The sequence below is a fragment of the Pelodiscus sinensis genome, chromosome 28 (assembly GCF_052426305.1).
Source record: "Pelodiscus sinensis isolate ZL-2025 chromosome 28, ASM5242630v1, whole genome shotgun sequence".
Lineage (NCBI taxonomy): Eukaryota > Metazoa > Chordata > Testudines > Trionychidae > Pelodiscus > Pelodiscus sinensis.
This window is the reverse complement of record NC_143079.1, coordinates 12,598,597-12,615,903: the sequence shown is the minus strand read 5'-3', so window position 1 is coordinate 12,615,903 and position 17,307 is coordinate 12,598,597. Positions and strand designations below refer to the sequence as shown.

At 67.9% G+C, this 17,307-nt stretch overlaps 1 protein-coding gene across 9 annotated transcripts; it reads right to left on the bottom strand.

The window, feature by feature from the left end:
- Positions 1–123: 123 nt before the first annotated feature.
- LOC102445961 (5'-nucleotidase domain-containing protein 4-like) lies at positions 124–17,070 on the bottom strand. 9 transcript variants are annotated; one of them, XM_075910625.2, is made up of 18 exons: positions 16,841–17,060; positions 14,399–14,472; positions 13,975–14,092; positions 13,397–13,492; positions 11,645–11,736; positions 11,305–11,362; positions 10,377–10,422; positions 9,989–10,042; positions 9,617–9,700; positions 9,031–9,072; positions 8,778–8,876; positions 8,196–8,262; positions 7,901–8,071; positions 7,141–7,192; positions 3,405–3,465; positions 2,751–2,927; positions 2,268–2,369; positions 127–736 (listed from the first exon to the last, which is right to left on the bottom strand). In XM_075910625.2, exons 1-18 carry the CDS (start codon positions 16,936–16,938, stop codon positions 683–685), a joined length of 1,545 nt encoding a protein of 514 aa, XP_075766740.2. In that variant the 5' UTR covers positions 16,939–17,060; the 3' UTR covers positions 127–682. The 9 variants fall into 9 exon arrangements, 8 of the variants coding, with proteins under 8 accessions (XP_075766744.2, XP_075766739.2, XP_089630006.1 ...); XM_075910623.2 differs by having other exon boundaries at positions 128–736; positions 10,377–10,470; positions 16,841–17,058; XR_012897939.2 differs by having other exon boundaries at positions 719–736; positions 2,720–2,927; positions 10,377–10,470; positions 16,841–17,066.
- Between the last annotated feature and the right edge of the window lie 237 nt (positions 17,071–17,307).

Here is a 17,307-nt window from a genome sequence, read left to right as displayed (position 1 = left end):
TAAATAAAAATGTCCGCCGCTTTTTTCCGGCTTTTAAAAAAGCCGGAAAAGAGCGTCTAGACTGGTCCCGATCCTCCGGAAAAAGTGCCCTTTTCCGGAGGCTCTTATTCCTACTTTGAAGTAGGAATAAGAGCCTCCGGAAAAGGGCACTTTTTCCAGAGGATCGGGGCCAGTCTAGACGCTCTTTTCCGGCTTTTTTAAAAGCCGGAAAAAAGCGGCGGACATTTTTATTTAAATGCCGCGGGGGATACTTAAATCCCCCGCGGATTTCCCTACGACGACTAGTGAAATTTACATGCCCCTTCCGGAAAAGGGGCCAGTGTAGACGTAGCCTAGGAGACTCACACGCAGCAACGACTGCTCCAAGTCAACCTAGCAGAGGCAGAAATGGGCCGGGGCCCTGGCCAGACTGCAGGGAACCACGGCCTCCCAGTGCATCTTACCTATTCCTGGCTCCTGCCTGCCTGCCTCCAGGGGAGGGGAGGGCTGGCCAAACTCTCTACAGACCCCCACCCTGGAGCACAATGCAAACTGCTGGGTGCCGGCAGGCCAGGCTGGCAGGGACAGTGGGCAGTGCCGCTGGTTTTCTTTTCAGAGCTCGCCCGTTTCACAGGATTTCGATGCTCAGAGAAACGCTGGGGGTGTGGCAGCGGCTGGGCAGGTGCCATCAGCACTGGCCGGCTCAGTACTCCTCGTCCTCAGCCTCGTCGGGGTCCTGAAAAATGCCCCTGAGCCTCTGGAGCAAGAGGGGAAGGTGGGGAGAGCACGTTAGCACCACCCGGCCCTTGCTGCCAAAACCCCACTCCTGTGGGACGAGGCTGACCCCACCCTGGGACAGCAGCCCTGTCCATGAGCTCATTCTGCTCATCCAAGCTCCACGGCTGGGGGCTGAGCTGCAGCAAGGGCTGGGTGTGTTCCTGCCAAGACAGCCGTGTTAGAGCCCTAGACCGGCCTCTGGGCCTGCCCAGCACCACTCCACCTGGCACCTGCCTTCTTGCCTTCCCCCGCTGGCAGAAACCCTCAGCTCCTGCCCGAGAGCGACTCCCCCGGGCTCCTTAGGGTAAGTGCAATTCAGAGAGAGCTCTGACTCTCAAATCTCGCTTGCACCACGGAGAGCAACAGTTAACTGGCTCCAGCAGAGCCGCCCTGCTTCCAGGGGAGGGTTAAATCCCTTGAGAGAAGTTCACTGGCAAGCCCGTCCATTTATGAAAAATCAACCCGCGATTTAGCATTTTCCTGCAACCTGCCACACGCTGGTTTTGTTACCCAGCCAACCTCAACCCCAGCAAAGTGTTTTACTGGGTCCTGCTGTTGGGGGGGGGGGGGGGGGGGGGGAGTCCTGGCCTGCTGCAGGGCTGTAGCCCCCAGACAGCCACATGGCTCCCTCCCCTCGGCGAGAGCCTGAAGTTTTCTGAGTCTCTAAATCCACCAATGCCGAAGGCAAGAAGGCTGGGCTGGGCCACGGCCGCTCTCCAGCAGGGGTGTGGGCCTAGTGGCTGCCCCAGCCACCCCTAGCTGCGGGATGTGATGTGTCCAGCAGCTGTGGCCAGGGAGCAGTACCCACCCCACCGTGCAGAATTAGTGACCAGCTGCTGGTCTGCTCCAAAGCTGCCCCGCAGCCTGGCTGAGACCCACAGGCCGGTTGTGGCAACGTCCCCCCCGCTCACCTCACTGGCTGTAGAGTTGGAGGAACAAATGTTCCTCACAGGTCGGGGGGTCCTTCAGAACCTCTGGCTGCAGACCCCTTGGCTCCCACCCAGAGCCACCCTGGCCGTAGGACCAATTGGCTGCCCTAGGCCCTGCGCTTCCAGGGGCCCTGCAGTGGCCACCCCAACCAGCCTATGGCCAGAGAACAGCCTGGCAGCAGTGGGGCAGGGACCGGGCCTGGGGCTGTGCCGCAGCCCAGCATGTGCCAGCTGAAAGCTGCATGCCCCTGAGCAGCACCTGCCCTGGGGCTGTACTGGGAGCAGCTGGCCCAGCCCTGAGCCTGCTGCCCTGGCACCTTCTGCACCTTGCCGGCACTGCTAGGAACTGCTCCTCTAGAGACAGACGCTGCCCCGCCCCTACCCCCGTCAGCTGGAAGGGCGGAGAATGCAGAGTGCACCCATACAGGCCACACGCCCTGGGGCTGCGAGAGCTGGTTGCTGGCTAGGACGGCCAAGGAGCAGCCTGTGGCCGGGGTCCCTGGGTGGGGGGGTGAACCAGTGAGCGGAGCAGGCGGGAGGTCAGCAGGGAGACAAGGCCGTTGGTGCTCGGCCCCCACCCACCTGGTGGCGGTGGAGGCTGAGCTGGTGCAGCCGCTGTCCCGTGAACGGGCCCGACTGCCGGAGCTCCAGGTGCACGTGCTCCACCGTCGACTCATGCGGCATCTGGGGAGGCAGGCAAGTGTTTGCACAGCCCTGAGCTCCTTGGCGCCGCATGCCCTGCGCTGGGGCCCACCTAGGGACGCAGCCCCCCTGCCTTCAAACCCCTCCTCCCGCCCAGCTTTGGCAGCACCTCCACCCACTACTGGGGCCTCCCACCAGGCAGGTCCATAAGGAGCCAGTTCCTGTGCCCGTGGCAGGCCTGGGAGCAGAGCTCAGTGCCTGAGCCACAAGGCCACTGTGGGGCCACACATGCCATGTAGCCAGGATCCCAGCTGGCCTGGCTTGGCAAAGGCCTGGCCAGCGCCTCCCACCCTAGCCCAGGGGCTCTGGCCTCCCAGCCCACGCAGCCGCACCCTGGGCCGATCAGGCTTGCCAGGTGCGCACCAGCACGGGCGGGGCGCGGAACAGGTAGCTGAAGGGGTAGTGCAGGAAGTTGAGGAAGGAGGCGGCGTAGAGGTCGGCGTAGCGCGTCAGCTGGCTGGCGAAGAGCGTCTGGCGGGAGCCGCAGCGGAAGAGGCTGCCCATCTTCCCGTAGCACATGTCCATCTCGTGGGTGACTTTCTGCCAGAGCCAGCGGGGGAATTAGCAGGGCCTGTGGCCTGGCCCAGAGAGCTGGGGCCATGAGACCAGGGACTGTCCCCCCCCCCCCCCCCCCCTCAGCCAGGGCCCTTAACCATCCCTCCTGGCACCTGCCTGCGCCCCCGCCCCACCACCTGGAATCCCACAGCCATCGCCCGTGGCACTAGCCTGCTCCCCCCCCCCCCATGCAGCGCTTAGCTCTGGTCAGGAGCACACTGAGGGGCGGGGCACAAAGCAGCTGGCACAGCCACACAAGGCCAGAGATCAGACAGCAAACACGGAGCCCCCATGTATCCGAAGGGCAGCAGGGGGCACCCTGGCCCAGATGGGCCTTGCTGTGGGGCCTGCTGTCGGCTGCCACTCACTGCCCAGTGGGGCAGCACCAGCTTATGGGCTCCCCCTCACGCCTGCCTCCAACCCTGCCCCCCCGAGCCCTCCTTGAGCCACGAGAGCTGGTACCTGGATCTGGCGCTTGATGGAGCTGATGTCCAGGCACTCGCTGCTGCCACTGTCCAAGGGCCTGAAGGGAGCAGGTGGGGAGGGGTGAATGTCGCAGGAGGGGCCACCCTAGCCCCACCCCCATAAAGCACTCAAAGAGCCAGCAGGGGCCATCGCTGTGTGACCCCCAGTCGGCCCCGTTCATGTGTCACAGACCTGAGCCCCTCTCCCCCCCCAGTGCCCCCTGTCCTACACCACCCAGCCTGGGTGTAGCTGACACAAGGACAGGCGCTCAGGCTCATGGTGGAACACAAGCTCAATAGGAGTCAGCAGTGGGACCCTTGGGAGGCACAGCCAGGCGTGCGGTGAACAGGACACGAGGAGTCACTCTCCCGCGCTGCTCTGTGCTGATTCCACCGCAGCTGGGGCCAGGGCCAGGCACCACCTTGCAGGACCGATCTGGAGCGGGTCCAGAGCAGAACGAGAATGAGGAACGGCCTGGAGAACATGCGCTGCGGGGGCAGCTGGAAGAACTGGGCTTGTTTCGTTTAGAACAGGAGTGAGGGGGGACATGACAGCAGCTTCCAAGTACCTGAAAGAGTGTCGGGGAGGAGGGAGAAAACGTGTTCCCCTCGGCCTCAGGCCAGGACAAGGAGCAATGGGCTTAGAATCAGAGCAGCCTAGAGCTGGCAGAGTCCTCAGGAGTCAGCACGTCCAGCCCCTGCCCCCGGCAGGACCAATCCCAACTAAACCCAGCCCGGGCCCTGTCAAGCCGAGACTGACACACCTCCAGGGATGGAGATTCCCCCCCTCCCTAGGGAACCAGCCCAGCGCTTCCCCCCCTCCTAGTGAAAGAGTTTTGCCTAATATCCAACCTAGACCTCCCCCCACTGCAACTTGAGCCCATTGCTCCTTGTTCTGCCACCTGCCCCCACTGAGAACAGCCTCTCGCCAGCCTCTTTGAACCCCCTTCAGGAAGTCGAAGGCTGCTCTCAAATTCTAAATAGTTCCTAACCTGTGCTCTCCCCACCGAGGGCCGCCCACCTCCTTCCCATACTGCGTAGCCTAGCGCATTTGTCTGGGAGCTGACCTTGTCCGTGAAGACAGAGGCAAAGAAAGCATTGGGCACGTCAGCTTTCCCCACATCATCTGTCACTAGGTTCCTCCCTCGTCCAGTGAGGGCCCCACACCCTCCTGTCAGGGAGGCTGGACCAGGGTTTCCCAACCTATGGGTCAGGAGCCAAATATGGGTGGCCAGGCGTCTCCCCAGGTGGCTCTGACGGAGCCAGTCACACGTTTTTTGAATTGCCCTGGGGCACCAAGTCTTCCTGACTTGTCAAAATGGGCCCCCTGTGGAAAAGGCTGGGGACCGCTGGGCTGGGGCTGCACTCGCCTCTCGAGGGCCCTGCCAGTTCTAGGGTCTGTGGGTCCCTGTGCGCGGAGCAACCCCGCTGCTCTGTTCCCTTCAGTGCAGCTCCCCGGCCCGGCCTGGCCTGGCCTCACGCCCTGCCCGACCGTGGCCCAGTCGTGTGAGTGACGCCCCGGCTCTGGCACTGCCCTCACACCCCAGCGCTGTGCCCGGCTCCAGGGCTCCCTGGCACCGTGCGAACCAGCCGCTCGCCCTGCGTCTCAGCACGTAGCGGGGCCTCCCGGCGGAGGGGGGGCTGAGGGGCCATGCATCCCTCAAATGCCACCAGTAGGAGGGGCAAGGGGCCACCGCCTCGGGGCGGCCCAGGGCACTAGCATGGGGCTGGTGCCCGCAGTGGGGGTCGCACACAGCCTGCACTCACTGTTGCCAAGGGCAGGGGGCCCCGGGCCCCAACGCTGCAGGAGGGACTTGAAGGGACGAGGTGGGGCAGAGGGGGCATTGTCCCAGCACGGGGAGGAGTCACGGGGGGAGGTCACATGGCTGGTGCCCCCTCTGCTTTCTTCTGCACCAACTGCCCGTCTACACTGCAGCCGTAAGTGGTGTTAGGTCAATTGCTGCGGGTCCCCCCCACGCTGCCCGGCTGCCGGGAACGCACCCTCGCGCTGCGCCTGCCTTGCCTCGAGCTGTGCCAGGCTCACCCCTGGAACCCGCCGCCGGCGCTTAGCCTGGCACGGGGCTGGCAGCCCACAGCTGCCCTCGGTAAGGCAGCCCCACGGCCTGAGAGGGGACTGGGGGTTGCCCAGGGCAGAGGAACCAGCCCCAGCGGGGGCCTCTGGCGCTAGCAGGGCAGAGAGCAGCAAGGCGCCCGGGCAGCCCCGGCCGCTGAGTCACTCCGGGCAGACACTCACAGCTGCTGTGGGATGCGCCTGCTTCTTTGTCACTGTGGAGCTGGCAGCATGACAGACCTGCTGCTCTGACTCACCGGCTGGGGAGCGGCAGCTGATCCTGGCTGTGCAGCGCCTGGCACAGCAGGGGCACTCAGGGCAGCGCCAGCTCCCTGCCAAAGGGCCGAGCACGTCGCAGGCCCCACGACTCAGGCCAACAGAGGATCTCCGTCCAGTTGTGCAGGTGGGGAAACTGAGGTACCTGGGAGTAGAGCCCAGGAGTCTTGCTCTAAGCCACTAGCCCCCTCTCCTCTTGCAGGGCCAGGGAGGGAACTCAGGAGTCCTGGCCCCCAGAACCATCCACTCTAACCACTAGGCCCCACTCTCCCTTGGTGCTAGGGACAGAACCCAAGAGTCATGACTCAGTGCCCTAGCCCCCCCTCCTCTAACCACTAGGCCTCTTTCCCCTGCTGAGATGTGGGGAGAACCCAAGTGTCCTAGCTCCCAACCTCCCTGCTCTAACCACTGGGCCCCACTCCCCTCCGGAGATGTGGGGAGAACCCAAGCGTCCTGGCTCCCAGCCTGGTCCCACTCAGTGGCTACGTCTACACTGGCACCCTTTTTCGGAAATGCTTAAAACGGAACAGTTTTCTGTTATAAGTATTTCCGGAAAAAGCACGTCTACATTGGCAGGATGCTTTTCTGGAAAAGCACTTTTTCCAGAAAAGCGTCCGTAGCCAATCTAGACGCGCTTTTCCGCAAAAAAGTCCCGATCGCCATTTTCGCGATTGGGGATTTTTTGCGGAAAACAAATCTGAGCTGTCTACACTGGACCTTCTCCAGAACAGTTTTCCGGAAAAAGGACTTTTGCCCGAACGGGAGCAGCATAGTATTTCCGGAAAAGCGGCTGATTTCTTACAGTAGATCGTCAGTGCTTTTCCGGAAATTCAAGGGGCCAGTGTAGACAGCTGGCAAGTTATTCCAGAAAAGCGGCTGATTTTCCAGAATAAGTGGCCAGTGTAGACATACCCCCAGTATGTGCCATTCCTGTGCTAGGTGGTGCACAGGCACAGGGCCCGGCCAGCAACCCACGACGCCCCCCTGCAGTCTGTGCTCCCTCTCCTGGCCCCGACCCGGGTCCAATCAGCTCGCCCTGCCCCCGGCCGGGCTCCCCGGGAGTGGCTGCTGCCCTTCCCCTTGGCACAGGTTGCCCCGCCCCCGGCCGGGCTCCCTGGGGGTGGCTGCCGCCCTTCCCCTTGGCACAGGTTGCCCCGCCCCCGGCCGGGCTCCCCCGCAGTGGCTGCCGCCCTTCCCCTTGGCACAGGTTGCCCCACCCCCGGCCGGGCTCCCTGGGGGTGGCTGCCGCCCTTGGCGCAGGTTTCCCCGCTCTCAGATGTGGAGGGAGCCCTGACGTGTTCCCTGCCGCTCTGGGCTCCGTGGGACCAGACTGGGGTCTGGGCCCCAAGAGCGACCTTCCCCCACCTCTGCGGCTCCCCCCACTTACTGGTACAGCTCGGCCAGCAGCACGTCCAGGCTCCGCAGCTCCTCGAAGATCTCTGCACGCAGAGGCGGGGTCAGCAGGGAGTGACCCTCGAGGGGGCCCCCACCAAGACCCCACCCACCTGGTCCCCCTAGGTGCACCAAGCTCCCCCCAGCTCCGGAGGCACGCGATGGGCCCCACAAGCACCCCAGCACTGGCCAGGACAGCCAGAGCCAGGCCCACGGCGACAGGCCTGTGTGAGGTAGTGGGGGGCTCTGTGCGAGTCCCAGTGACTCACCCACATGGGGATGGGCCCAGACACCTCGTCCCAGCCTGGGCAGGGAACAAGGCTCTTCCCGGGGGGAGACAAAGGGAGGGAGGTGCAGACAGACACCGGGCTGGGGGGCAGGGCCTGGGAGCGAGGGAGTTTCTGGCTGGGGAACATGAAGGGGACAGACTAAGCTGAGTGCTGGGGGGCGATGGACCCTCCCCCAAGGCGTCTGAGGCCTCCTGGCCCTGGCTCCTGTAGCCACGTCACGTCTGTGCCGGGCTGTGCCTGGAGGAGCAATAACCGCCCCCCCCCCCCGTTCTACTGGCGGGCGGGGTCCGCTCTGGCTGCTCCGGGGCTGCAGGATCGGGGGGGCCGACGCGCCGGCACAGCCCGTCACAGAGATTCAGAGCAAGTGGCCGGCGCTTCGCTGCGTCGGTACCTGCTTGGGGGCCACGCAGGGAGACCAGGCTTAGCTCCAGTGCCCCCCGGCCAGCCCCATGCCCGCCTGCTCACCGCTCCTCTCGGCCCAGACGTGCAGCTCCCGGGCCAGCTCGGGCACCACCAGGAAGGTGCGCCAGCCCTGCCGCTTCTTGGACTTGAGGATGTCGCCGAAGATGTGGTCCCCGATGTAGAGGATGTCCTTGCCCTTCACCCCCAGCAGCTCACACACCATGTCCGAGGAGCCTGGGCGAGAGGGACGGGGCTCAGCGCCCCAGCTGGGGGTGCCCCTCTCGCCAGCCTGCAGAGCCCAGCCAGGCCTTCTCGCGTGCTCCCCTGGCGGCGGGAGAGCTGGGGGCAGGGGCGTTACCTCCGGAGTAGACGGCGCAGTGCTGGAGCGGCCCGGTGTAGGTGCCGATCCGCAGCTTGCCCGTGTCCTGGGGGCACAGACAGCGGTCTATTGGCAGCAGCACAGCGAGGAGCCAGGTGCAGGGGCTGGGTTCCTGAGCACACGAGCCCCCCGGCAGCCATGGGGCCCCCCACAGGCTTATGCCAGGCACCCTGCTGGCGGGGAGCCCGCTGCATGGGGTCCGGGCCAGGCCACGCGCTGGGGAACGCCCCGCTGCCCTCAGAGGCCAGGAGCGGAGCCGGAGCCGTCCTGCCCCTGCCTCGCAGAAGGCGGCCCTGCGGGAATGGCAGGAGGGCTGCAAGCGCCCCAGCGGAGCGCGAGACTTCGCAGCCCCTCCAGCACCCCGGCAGCGCGTGGGACTCCAGCCCGAACGCCCGGCTCGGGGCAGCTGCCTCGCTTCGTGCTTCGGGCACAGCGGTCAGCAGGGCCACCCCCCCCCCGCAGCGCCCGGCCGGCTGGGCAGTCTCCCCTCTGGAGCAGCAGAGCCGGACTCGGGTAACGGGACCCGCGCGCTGCCCCGACCCGGCACGTTCCGGGCCCTACCGTGTTGACCTGCCGCAGGACGGTCCCCTCGGCGAAGAAGAGCGGCTTGCGCGTGTCGACGACAATCAGGTCGAAGTAGGAGCGCCAGGGGCGCTGGGCCTGCAGGGTAACACCGGGTCAGGGCTGGGCCCACTAGGCCAGACTGCCTCTCCGCCCCACGCCACAGTCTGTGCCGGCCAGGTGCCCAGTGACAGCCAGAGCGGCCCGGCAGCCTCGAGAGCCACACAGGCCCCCGGGGCTCGGTCCCACTCACCTCGGCTCCCAGGTCGAAGGCGAACAGGTGGCTCATTATCGCCTGCCAAAGGACAAGGGAGCAGTTGGCATCAGCCGCGCTCTGCGAGTGCCACGCACGGTGCCGGGCTGGCCAGCGGGGCCTGGCTCCAGGGAGCGCGGAGCTGGCCTGCCGGGGATGTGATCACGCGGCTCTGGGCAGCCCAGCTCGGCCCCAGCCCACACAGAAGGCCCCGGCTGGGCCCACATACTGGCCCAAGCTCATGCCCAGCTCACTCCTGGCAGGGGCCTGGGGGACCAGGGGCCCTCTGCCGGGGCCTGCCTGCTGCAGAGGCCCAAAACCGCAACGTGCCTGGGGCAGGGGGCACACGCCTGCCTGGGGCTCTGTCGTCTCCCTGCACAAAGGGGAAGGGGCCAGTCTGGGGCACCAGCTTCCGCCGCGCGGCCCCGTGTCGCATGGGGGGCTCTGTGGCCAGAGCGGAGCCCGATTCCCATGGGCCCAGCCCCCTTGAGCCAGCTCAGACCCCAAGTGGGCCCCGCGGGGGTCTGGGGGCCGCGGCTCGGCTCAGCGCCAGCCCCCGCGGGGGCCTGGGGGGGCGGGTACTCACGTCTGTGTAGTTGTAGTCGCTGTTGGTGGCCAGGAAAACCTTCCCTGCCTCCTTCATGCGGCTCAGCAGCAGGGGCACGCGAGGCTGCGGGAACGAGAGGGCACCTTGCACCCGGCTGGCGGCCGCGGGGCCCGGGGGGTCCGGCGGGAGGGGGTTGCTCGCCCCCGCCCCCACTGCCAGAGGTCTCGGCGTGGGAGCCCAGAGCGGGCGCAGACAGTCCAATCCCGGGGGGGCAGGGTGGTCTTGGGAACGGCGCCAGCCAGAGCCGGGGGAGGGGATGCCCAGGAAGGATGCACGAGGCTGCTTGGCCCTGCAGGGCACGGGTGTGACGCCCCCATCCCTGGGGGAGCAGCTGTTCCCGGGGACACTCACGTCTTTCACCACATACTTCTCCAGGTTCCCCAGCGTCTTCTCCTTCAGGCAGCCCTGGGCGAGCGAGGGGACGGGTCACGATCGCTGCCCCCGTGGGCACGGGCCCCTGGCTCCTCCTACGCCGGGAAACGCCCCCAATTCCAACCCGCCCCCCCGCCCCCGGTCCGCCCACCCTCAGGGTCTGGGCTGCCCTGCTCTCCGCCGGACACCGATCCCCGGGGCAGCGAGGGGCCAGGCCCCCAGTCCCGCCTGTGGCAGTAACGTGCCCTCTGGCTGTCAGTACACCCGCCTGGAACTGGTCTCAGGGCGTTTACACGGGGATTTTAAAGGGGCTCCTGAGGCAGCCCCGGCCCAGCCACCCGCCTGGGGCTCCCCGGCAGCCACTGACCGAGAGGTGCACGTAGTCCATGGCCTCGCGCACGTCCTGGAACAGGCTGCGGAAGGACATGAAGAGGTTGCCGTGTTTGTAGCCCGTGTCACAGCTGGGGCAGCGAGGAGAGGAGGCGTCAGTGGGGGGCTGAGTGGGGCAGGGGTGCAGCTGGGGCAGCAAAGGGGGCACTGGGTGGGGGGGGGGGCTGAGTGGGGCAGGGGGCAGGGGGGGCAAGGGGGGGGGTGGGGGCTGAGTGGGGCAGGGGGGCAGCAAGGGGGCACTGGGTGGGGGCTGAGTGGGGCAGGGGTGCAGCAAGGGGGGCACTGGGTGGGGGCTGAGTGGGGCAGGGGTGCAGCTGGGGCAGCAAGGGGGGCACTGGGTGGGGGCTGAGTGGGGCAGGGGGGCAGCAAGGGGGGCACTGGGTGGGGGCTGAGCGGGGCAGGGGGCAGCAAGGGGGGGCACTGGGTGGGGGCTGAGCGGGGCAGGGGGCAGCAATGGGGGGAACTGGGGGGGGGGTGCAGCTGGCGTCCCAGGCCGCCCAGGGAAGGGGGGAGCTGCAGAGAGCACAGCTCCCTCCCGCCCCAGGCATGTGCACAAAATGCAGAGGGAAGCGCTGGGCCCACACGTGCCCCTGCCAGGCCCCTCGGCGCCCAGCCGGGCCGGAGTCTCCGTGGGAGGAGCCGGGGCCGCACGGTGGCCTGGCCTGGCCGCTTGCCCACTGGCCACCCAGCACCGGCCACTGCCAGGCTCCAAGCTCGTGCTCTGGGCATCAGCAGGGACGTCGACCCTCCCAGCCCTACTGGCCTCCCCGGCCCGAACCCCAAGCAAACCCAGGGGGCTCGGCTCTTTGGCAGAGCGTCAGGCGCTGGCCCAGCCTGCTGCGGAGACGGCAGGACCCAGCCGGGCAGCCCCCCACCCCGACCCCTCCATGCGCCACGAGCCTCACTTGATGTATCTGGAGCACTTGGTGAAGAAATCCACCAGGCAGGCGTAGAGATAGGTCTCTGCCAAGGAAGGGAGGGCAGGTCAGCAGGGTGCAGGCTCGGGGAGGGGCTGTGGGTGTGGCCCAGGGGTGCAGCCACTAGCTTGGGACATGGGGTGGAGCCCTGCTCTGCCACAGAGCCCCTTGGCCTTGGGCCTGTCACTTAGCCGCCCTGCGTCTCTGCGGCCCTGGCACGTGGGAGTGAACCCCAGACCCTGAGGTGAGGGAGGGCAGGCCGGTCGCAGGCGGCAGGCTGAGGGCCCGGGGAAAGGGGGGAGGTGAGAACCGTGGCCCCAGCACCTACCGGTGAGGTTGAAGAGCGTGTTGAGGATGTGAAATCGCTTGGTGTCATCCCGCTGAATGAACTTGTTGGGGTAAAAACTCCAGATCTCGGCCCTGGGGAGACACGGCGGAGCGGGGCTGAGCCCGGGCCAGGGCCCGGCTGCCAGTGGGGACACCAGCGGGGGTTTTCCAGGAGGCTGCTGGGCACAGGCTGGGGCTCTCGCTGGCTCCCACAAGCTGGTGCCCTAGCTCCAGGCTGCCAGCCCTGCAGGGGAAGCTGGGGATGGCTGGAGCTGGCGTGTCCTGCCCCAGAGCAAGCTGCATCCCCGAGCCGTTCCCTCATCTGCCAGCAGCCGGCAGCGCTCGCTCAGCTCCCTGCCAGAAGCCCAGCCATCCCGGGCCAGGCGCACCAAGCGAAGCGATAACGCCGGAGAATGGCCACCCCAGCACCCTGCTTGGACCCCCGACTAGCCCCTCCGCACTGACGCCCCCACCCCGCCAGCCCAGGATGGTCCGCAGGGCCCCGGCCACCTTCCCTGCCCTCCGAGTCCTTCTCCAGCCGGGCCCAACTCTCCCGCTGCCCCATCCAGACAGCTGGCCCCACGGCCGGCCCGGGCGTCTCTGGGAGGGGCAACCCTGCCTGGGCCCTTCCAGGGGGCACCGTGTTCCTGCTTGTTTCCGCCGCCCTCAGGCACGCCCGGGAGCTGCAGCACCGGGGGCTCAGCCCAGCTCACAGCTGCCCAGGCCTCAGGTCTGGGGGTCGGGGAAGGCAACAACAGCCCCGGGCGGAAAGAGAACGAACCGGCGCGGGGCACGGCCCCTGTCTGGGAGCAAGGGAGGGCAGGAGGACGAGGCCAACCCAGCCCCTTCCCCGGCTGCGCCCCCGGTGCCGGCCCCAGCTCCCCCGCGATTCGGGGCAGCTGCCCAAGGGGTGAGCACAAGCTGGGGGGAGGAGCGGCTGGAAGGGGCGCGCCCCTGGGAGCGGATGACGTGCTGGCCGGCAGCAGGCCGGGGTTGTCCTGCCGGATTTAGAACCATGGCAGAAGCCCAGGGACAGCCCCCCTGCCCAGCCAGGGGGCCCCCACCCCTCCGGGGAGCTATGGCTGTGCCCGGGATCAGATCCTGGGCTGCAATTCTACTGCAGAAAGATGGGCTGGCCTGGGAGACTAGGCAAAGACTCTTGGGTGCTCTGTGCCTCAGTTTCCCCTCTGTGCAACAGGGAGAACAGCCCTGCCCAGCCTGCCAGGGCTGGCTGAGGATAAATGCGGGGTGCTCAGAGGCCATGGTGATGGGCTCCCCCAAACCCCGACGTCAGGTTTCATTCCTCAGGGCTCTGCCCGGGCAGCACTGAGGGGGGCAGTATCTCAGGGGGGCTGCAGCGGGTGGGTCTGTGGGTGGGGTGAGCAGCAACGGGTCTCAGTAGCTAGGTGCCCACAGGGCTCTGCTGGCTGGGCCCACTGTGGCCGAAGGCCGAGGACGCTCCTGGGGTGCCCTGTCTCCTCCCCCCAAAGCCCCAGGACTGAGCCCCCCCCCCCATGGAATTACAGCGAAAGGACGGGAAATTCCCCCCAGGGACCTCCCCAGAGCGGCGCCAGAGGCCAAGCCCGAGGCCTGGCGGGGGGGGAAGGACGGGGAGCAAACAACCCCCGAGGGCAACAGGAACATGCCCCCGCCCCCCTCTGGCCGCCTGCAGGCGCCGGGCGCGGGGGCCCGTGACCCCCGGGATCTGGCTCTGCCCAGCAGCCCTGGCCGGGCGGGCGCGGGAAGCACCTACCCCTTGAGGACGCGGAAGCCGTGGGCGCAGACCAGCAGGTTCCCGTGGGAATCGACCTTCAGCAGGTTCCCGAACTGCGCGTCGAACACCAGGCCCCTGCAGAGGGAGGGGGGCGGGGGGGCGCCAGCTGCTGTATCCCCCAGGCACCAGCCCCCCACACCGGGAATCCGGCCCCGCCCGCGCCCGCAGCAGCCCCCACCAGCCGCCCTCCCTCCCTCTTGGCTGTCCCTCGCCACCGGGCCTCGGGTGCCCGCTTCACACGGCAGCGACGGGCCCGCCTGGCCCAAGGCAAGTGGCAATGGGCAGGGCCAACAAATGAGGTTCCTCCCCGCCCCCGACAGAGCAATGGAACCTCCCCCCAACTCTTCCCATGGGGCCCCAGGCGCCCGTGGGCACGGCCAGGGCAGTGGCCCAGCTTGGCTCTCAGGCCCGGGGGCAAGTAGCCAACACGCGGTGTGAGCCGCCCCTTGGAATGGGGGTGTTAGACACCACAAGCCTGGCGTGCCGGGTGGGGGCTCGCTAATGCCCCCTGCCCCCCATAACTGCCATGGGGCTGGCAGGGGAGGGGCGGCGCTCACCTGGTGGGGAAGGTCGGGTCGTACTGGTAGGTGAGGATCTCGTGGGGGTACCCGATGGAGACCAGCCGGTCCAGCAGCAGTTCGAAGGCCAACTCCTCGTAATCGGGGGACTTGTACACTGCCGGGGGACAGGGCAGTGGGGGCCCAGCCAGACACCCAGCAGCCGGGGACTCTCCCTCCCCCCGCGGCACCCCACTGCCCCGGCCCACCTCGCCCTCACCGGGCCGGCCATCTGGGACCAGCTGGCCGGCCTGGGGGAGCCGCCCCACCGCTCACGAGGCCCTGCTGCAGCTCCCAGCCAGAGCCTGGCGTGACTCCGGATTCGCTCCGCTGCCGGGGTTACTCGGGGTTTCTGGGAGCGAGTCGGGACAGCCCTGGGCCCCGCCCGAGTGGGGATCCCCCCGGGAACCCAGCCCCCGCTCACTGGCCAGCGTGTAGTCCATGTCGAAGCCAAAGCAGCGAATCTTCCCCAGAGCCAGGCTGCGGTTCACGAAGATCCTGGCGGAGAAACGACGTTGGGGGGGAAATGAAGGGGGCTGCTTCCCCGGGGCTGGCGCTGTCCCCCCAACACGCCCTGCCCCCCAACACCCTGCACCCCCTCCCAGCACCCAGGGGCCCCCCATGCCCTGCCTGGGTCTGGACAGCTTCTGCAAGAACCGCTCCTTACTGCCCCCAAAGAGACGTTCCCGCCCCTCCCCCAAGTTTGCTCTCCCGGCCACCTGCCCCTGCTGCACCGTATGGGGGGGGGGGGCTGGATTTCCATGCTGGCCTGGGACCCGTGTTTGTCCTTCCCTCACCGACCGCCAGCCCCCCAGACCGTCTCCTGTCTGCGCCCACCTGCCCACACCCTGCCAGGCCGCTGGGCCCCGGCCTCGGCCCTCAGACACCCTGCCCCGCCAGCACCCCCTTCCCATGGCAGGGAAGGCCCTGGGAGCCCCCAGAGGGGGGCAGGGCTGACGGGGGCACAGCCCCTTTGGGGAGCACTGGGGTCCAAGCAAAATGCCCCTAAGTCACCGTCCAGGCAGGATCGCCTGCACCAGGGGACCAGGGACACCAAGGGGCAAACTCAGCAGCCAGGCCAGAGCCAGGACCCCCCCCCCCCCCCGGCTTTCCCCGCAAACGTGCGGAATGAATTTTATGTGTCCCACCGTGGGGCCGACGTGCGACACATCATCTGCATCGTGGTGCCCAGAAGACAATGGGGGGGATGAGGGGGAGGGGCTTGGGGTGCAGGTTGCCCTGGGGCTGCGAGGATCCCCCCAGCTCTCTCCCTGCAGCAGGGGCCGAGGCGTCTCCCCACCAGGGCCAGGCCCGGGCTGCGTCGGGTGCGGGCACAGCCGGGCTGGGCCACGCAGTTCCCTGGGCCCCTGCTTTGCCGAGGTGGCTGCGCAGCTGCCCAGCATCCAGGGAACTGGCCCAGGAGCCCGCCTGCCCCTGGCAGCAGGGCCGGGCAGTCCAGCCTAGTGGGCGCAGCTAGCGACTGGCACTCCCACCACCCACCTTTTATTCCTGGCCCTGCCACCGCAGAGCAGGGACCAGGTGACCCCTTTTGCCAGGGGAACAGGACAAAGGCCAGAGAAGGAGCCTGGATGGGGGAGGGGCAGCGATTTCAAGCACGGCTCCTGGGATGGGTCAGAATGGCACCCCCCACCCTTTCACAGATGGGGAAACTGAGGCAGGGAGTGGCACCGGCCCTGGCAGGGCTGGGAACGGAACCCAGGTCTCCCACGTCCCAGACACGGGGGGGGGGGGGGCAGGAGGTCACTGGCCCGTGCTGCGAGGCTCCCAGGCTGACACCTGGCCAGGGTGAGACCCGTCCCAGGCCCGGGGAGGGGGCTCGGGGCGGACAAGGCGGCGGCGCAGTGCTGGGCCCTTTAAGAAGGGTGAGAAGAGGCCAGCGGGAGAGACAATACCAATTATTGGAGCAGAAAATGGCCCGTCGCTGGGCCCGCAGCTCGGGGGGCGGCTGGGGGGTCGAGGGGATCCCGGCTGTCTGGACCTCAGCCTGACCCAACATGTGCCGCTGGGGCGCCCAGGGGAGCAAGACCGGGCCCCTGGGGGCTCTGTCCTGGGCAGGGAGGGACTGGATCCCCCACCATGGTCACGGAGCCCCCCCCCCCCCATCAGCTTGGGGGATCTGGGCCACGTGGGGCTGGCAGGGATCCTGGGTTCCGGCCCCGGATTCCCGGGCCAATCCTGCGCCGCTCTGTGCCTCAGTTTCCCAAGGACTGGATGGCGGTTACTGAGCGGAGAGCTCTGCAGTCTAGGGGCTGGAGGGGCCACCGGGGGGATCGAGACGCAGTGGCTCCTGCAGCCCAGGTACTAGGACGAAGGTGGACAGACCCCCCCTCCCCCCAGCTGTCCTGGCCGGAAGCAGATGTAGCTGCACAAACCGGATTCTCTCGCCCTACACCCGGGCAAAGCAGGTGTGAAGTGAGGAGCGGTACCCGAGGTAGTGCGGCCTAATGGAGAGAACACTGGCCTAGGGCCCAGGCGTCCCGGCTTTTCTTTCCAGCTCTGCCGAACAACTTTCCCTCGTTGGGCCTCAGTTTCCCCATCCACACATGGGGGGGAACTACCTTGGCGTCAGCAGTGCCTGGCCGGAGCACCCCCCTCCCCAGTGCCCAGCCCGCAGCCCAGATCCCGCTGCTGTGAGCTCACTAGCCAGCCCCAGGTGCCCGGCTCCTGCCCCGGAGCCCTTCACCCCGCACTGCCCCGGGAGCCGCCACCCCAGCAGGTCCCTGCAGAGACACCAGGACCCCCCTCGCCCCCGGTCGCCCGGTCCGGAGGAGTCGGAGGGAGCCGAGCCGGCGCCGGGATCGGCCCATCCCCGTGGGCTCTGGGCGCCGGCTGCCGCTGTCCTTACCGGTGCTGACAGGCCCGCTTGAGGGCGGGGCCCTCGGTGGCCTCCGGCTCCGGGGCGCCCCGGGGCGCGTCGCGCGGCTCCCCGGCCAGGCTGCCCATGAGCGCGGCGTGGGGCAGGTGGAGCGGCTCGGAGCGCAGCGCAGCCTTTTATCGCTGGGCGCTATCGGGCCGAGCCGCCGCCCGCCCCGCCCCGCCCCGGCCCGGGGCTCGCTGCGGGGCCGCTCCCCGGCCAGGGCCTCCCCTCAGCCCGGAGCCGGGCGAGCCGCTGCCCCTGGTAATGATGGAGCCGGGACGTGCCTCAGCCCCATCCCTGCGCCCGGTCCCAGCCTTCCCAGGAGCCCCGTGGCCCCCAGGGGCTCTCCCAGCTCTGCCCCGCCCCACCCCCGGACTCCCGTCCTCTCCCCAGTGCCACGCCCTGCCCCTCGGCCAACCCCCTCGGCCTCCCTGCCTGGCCCAGCTACAACTGCC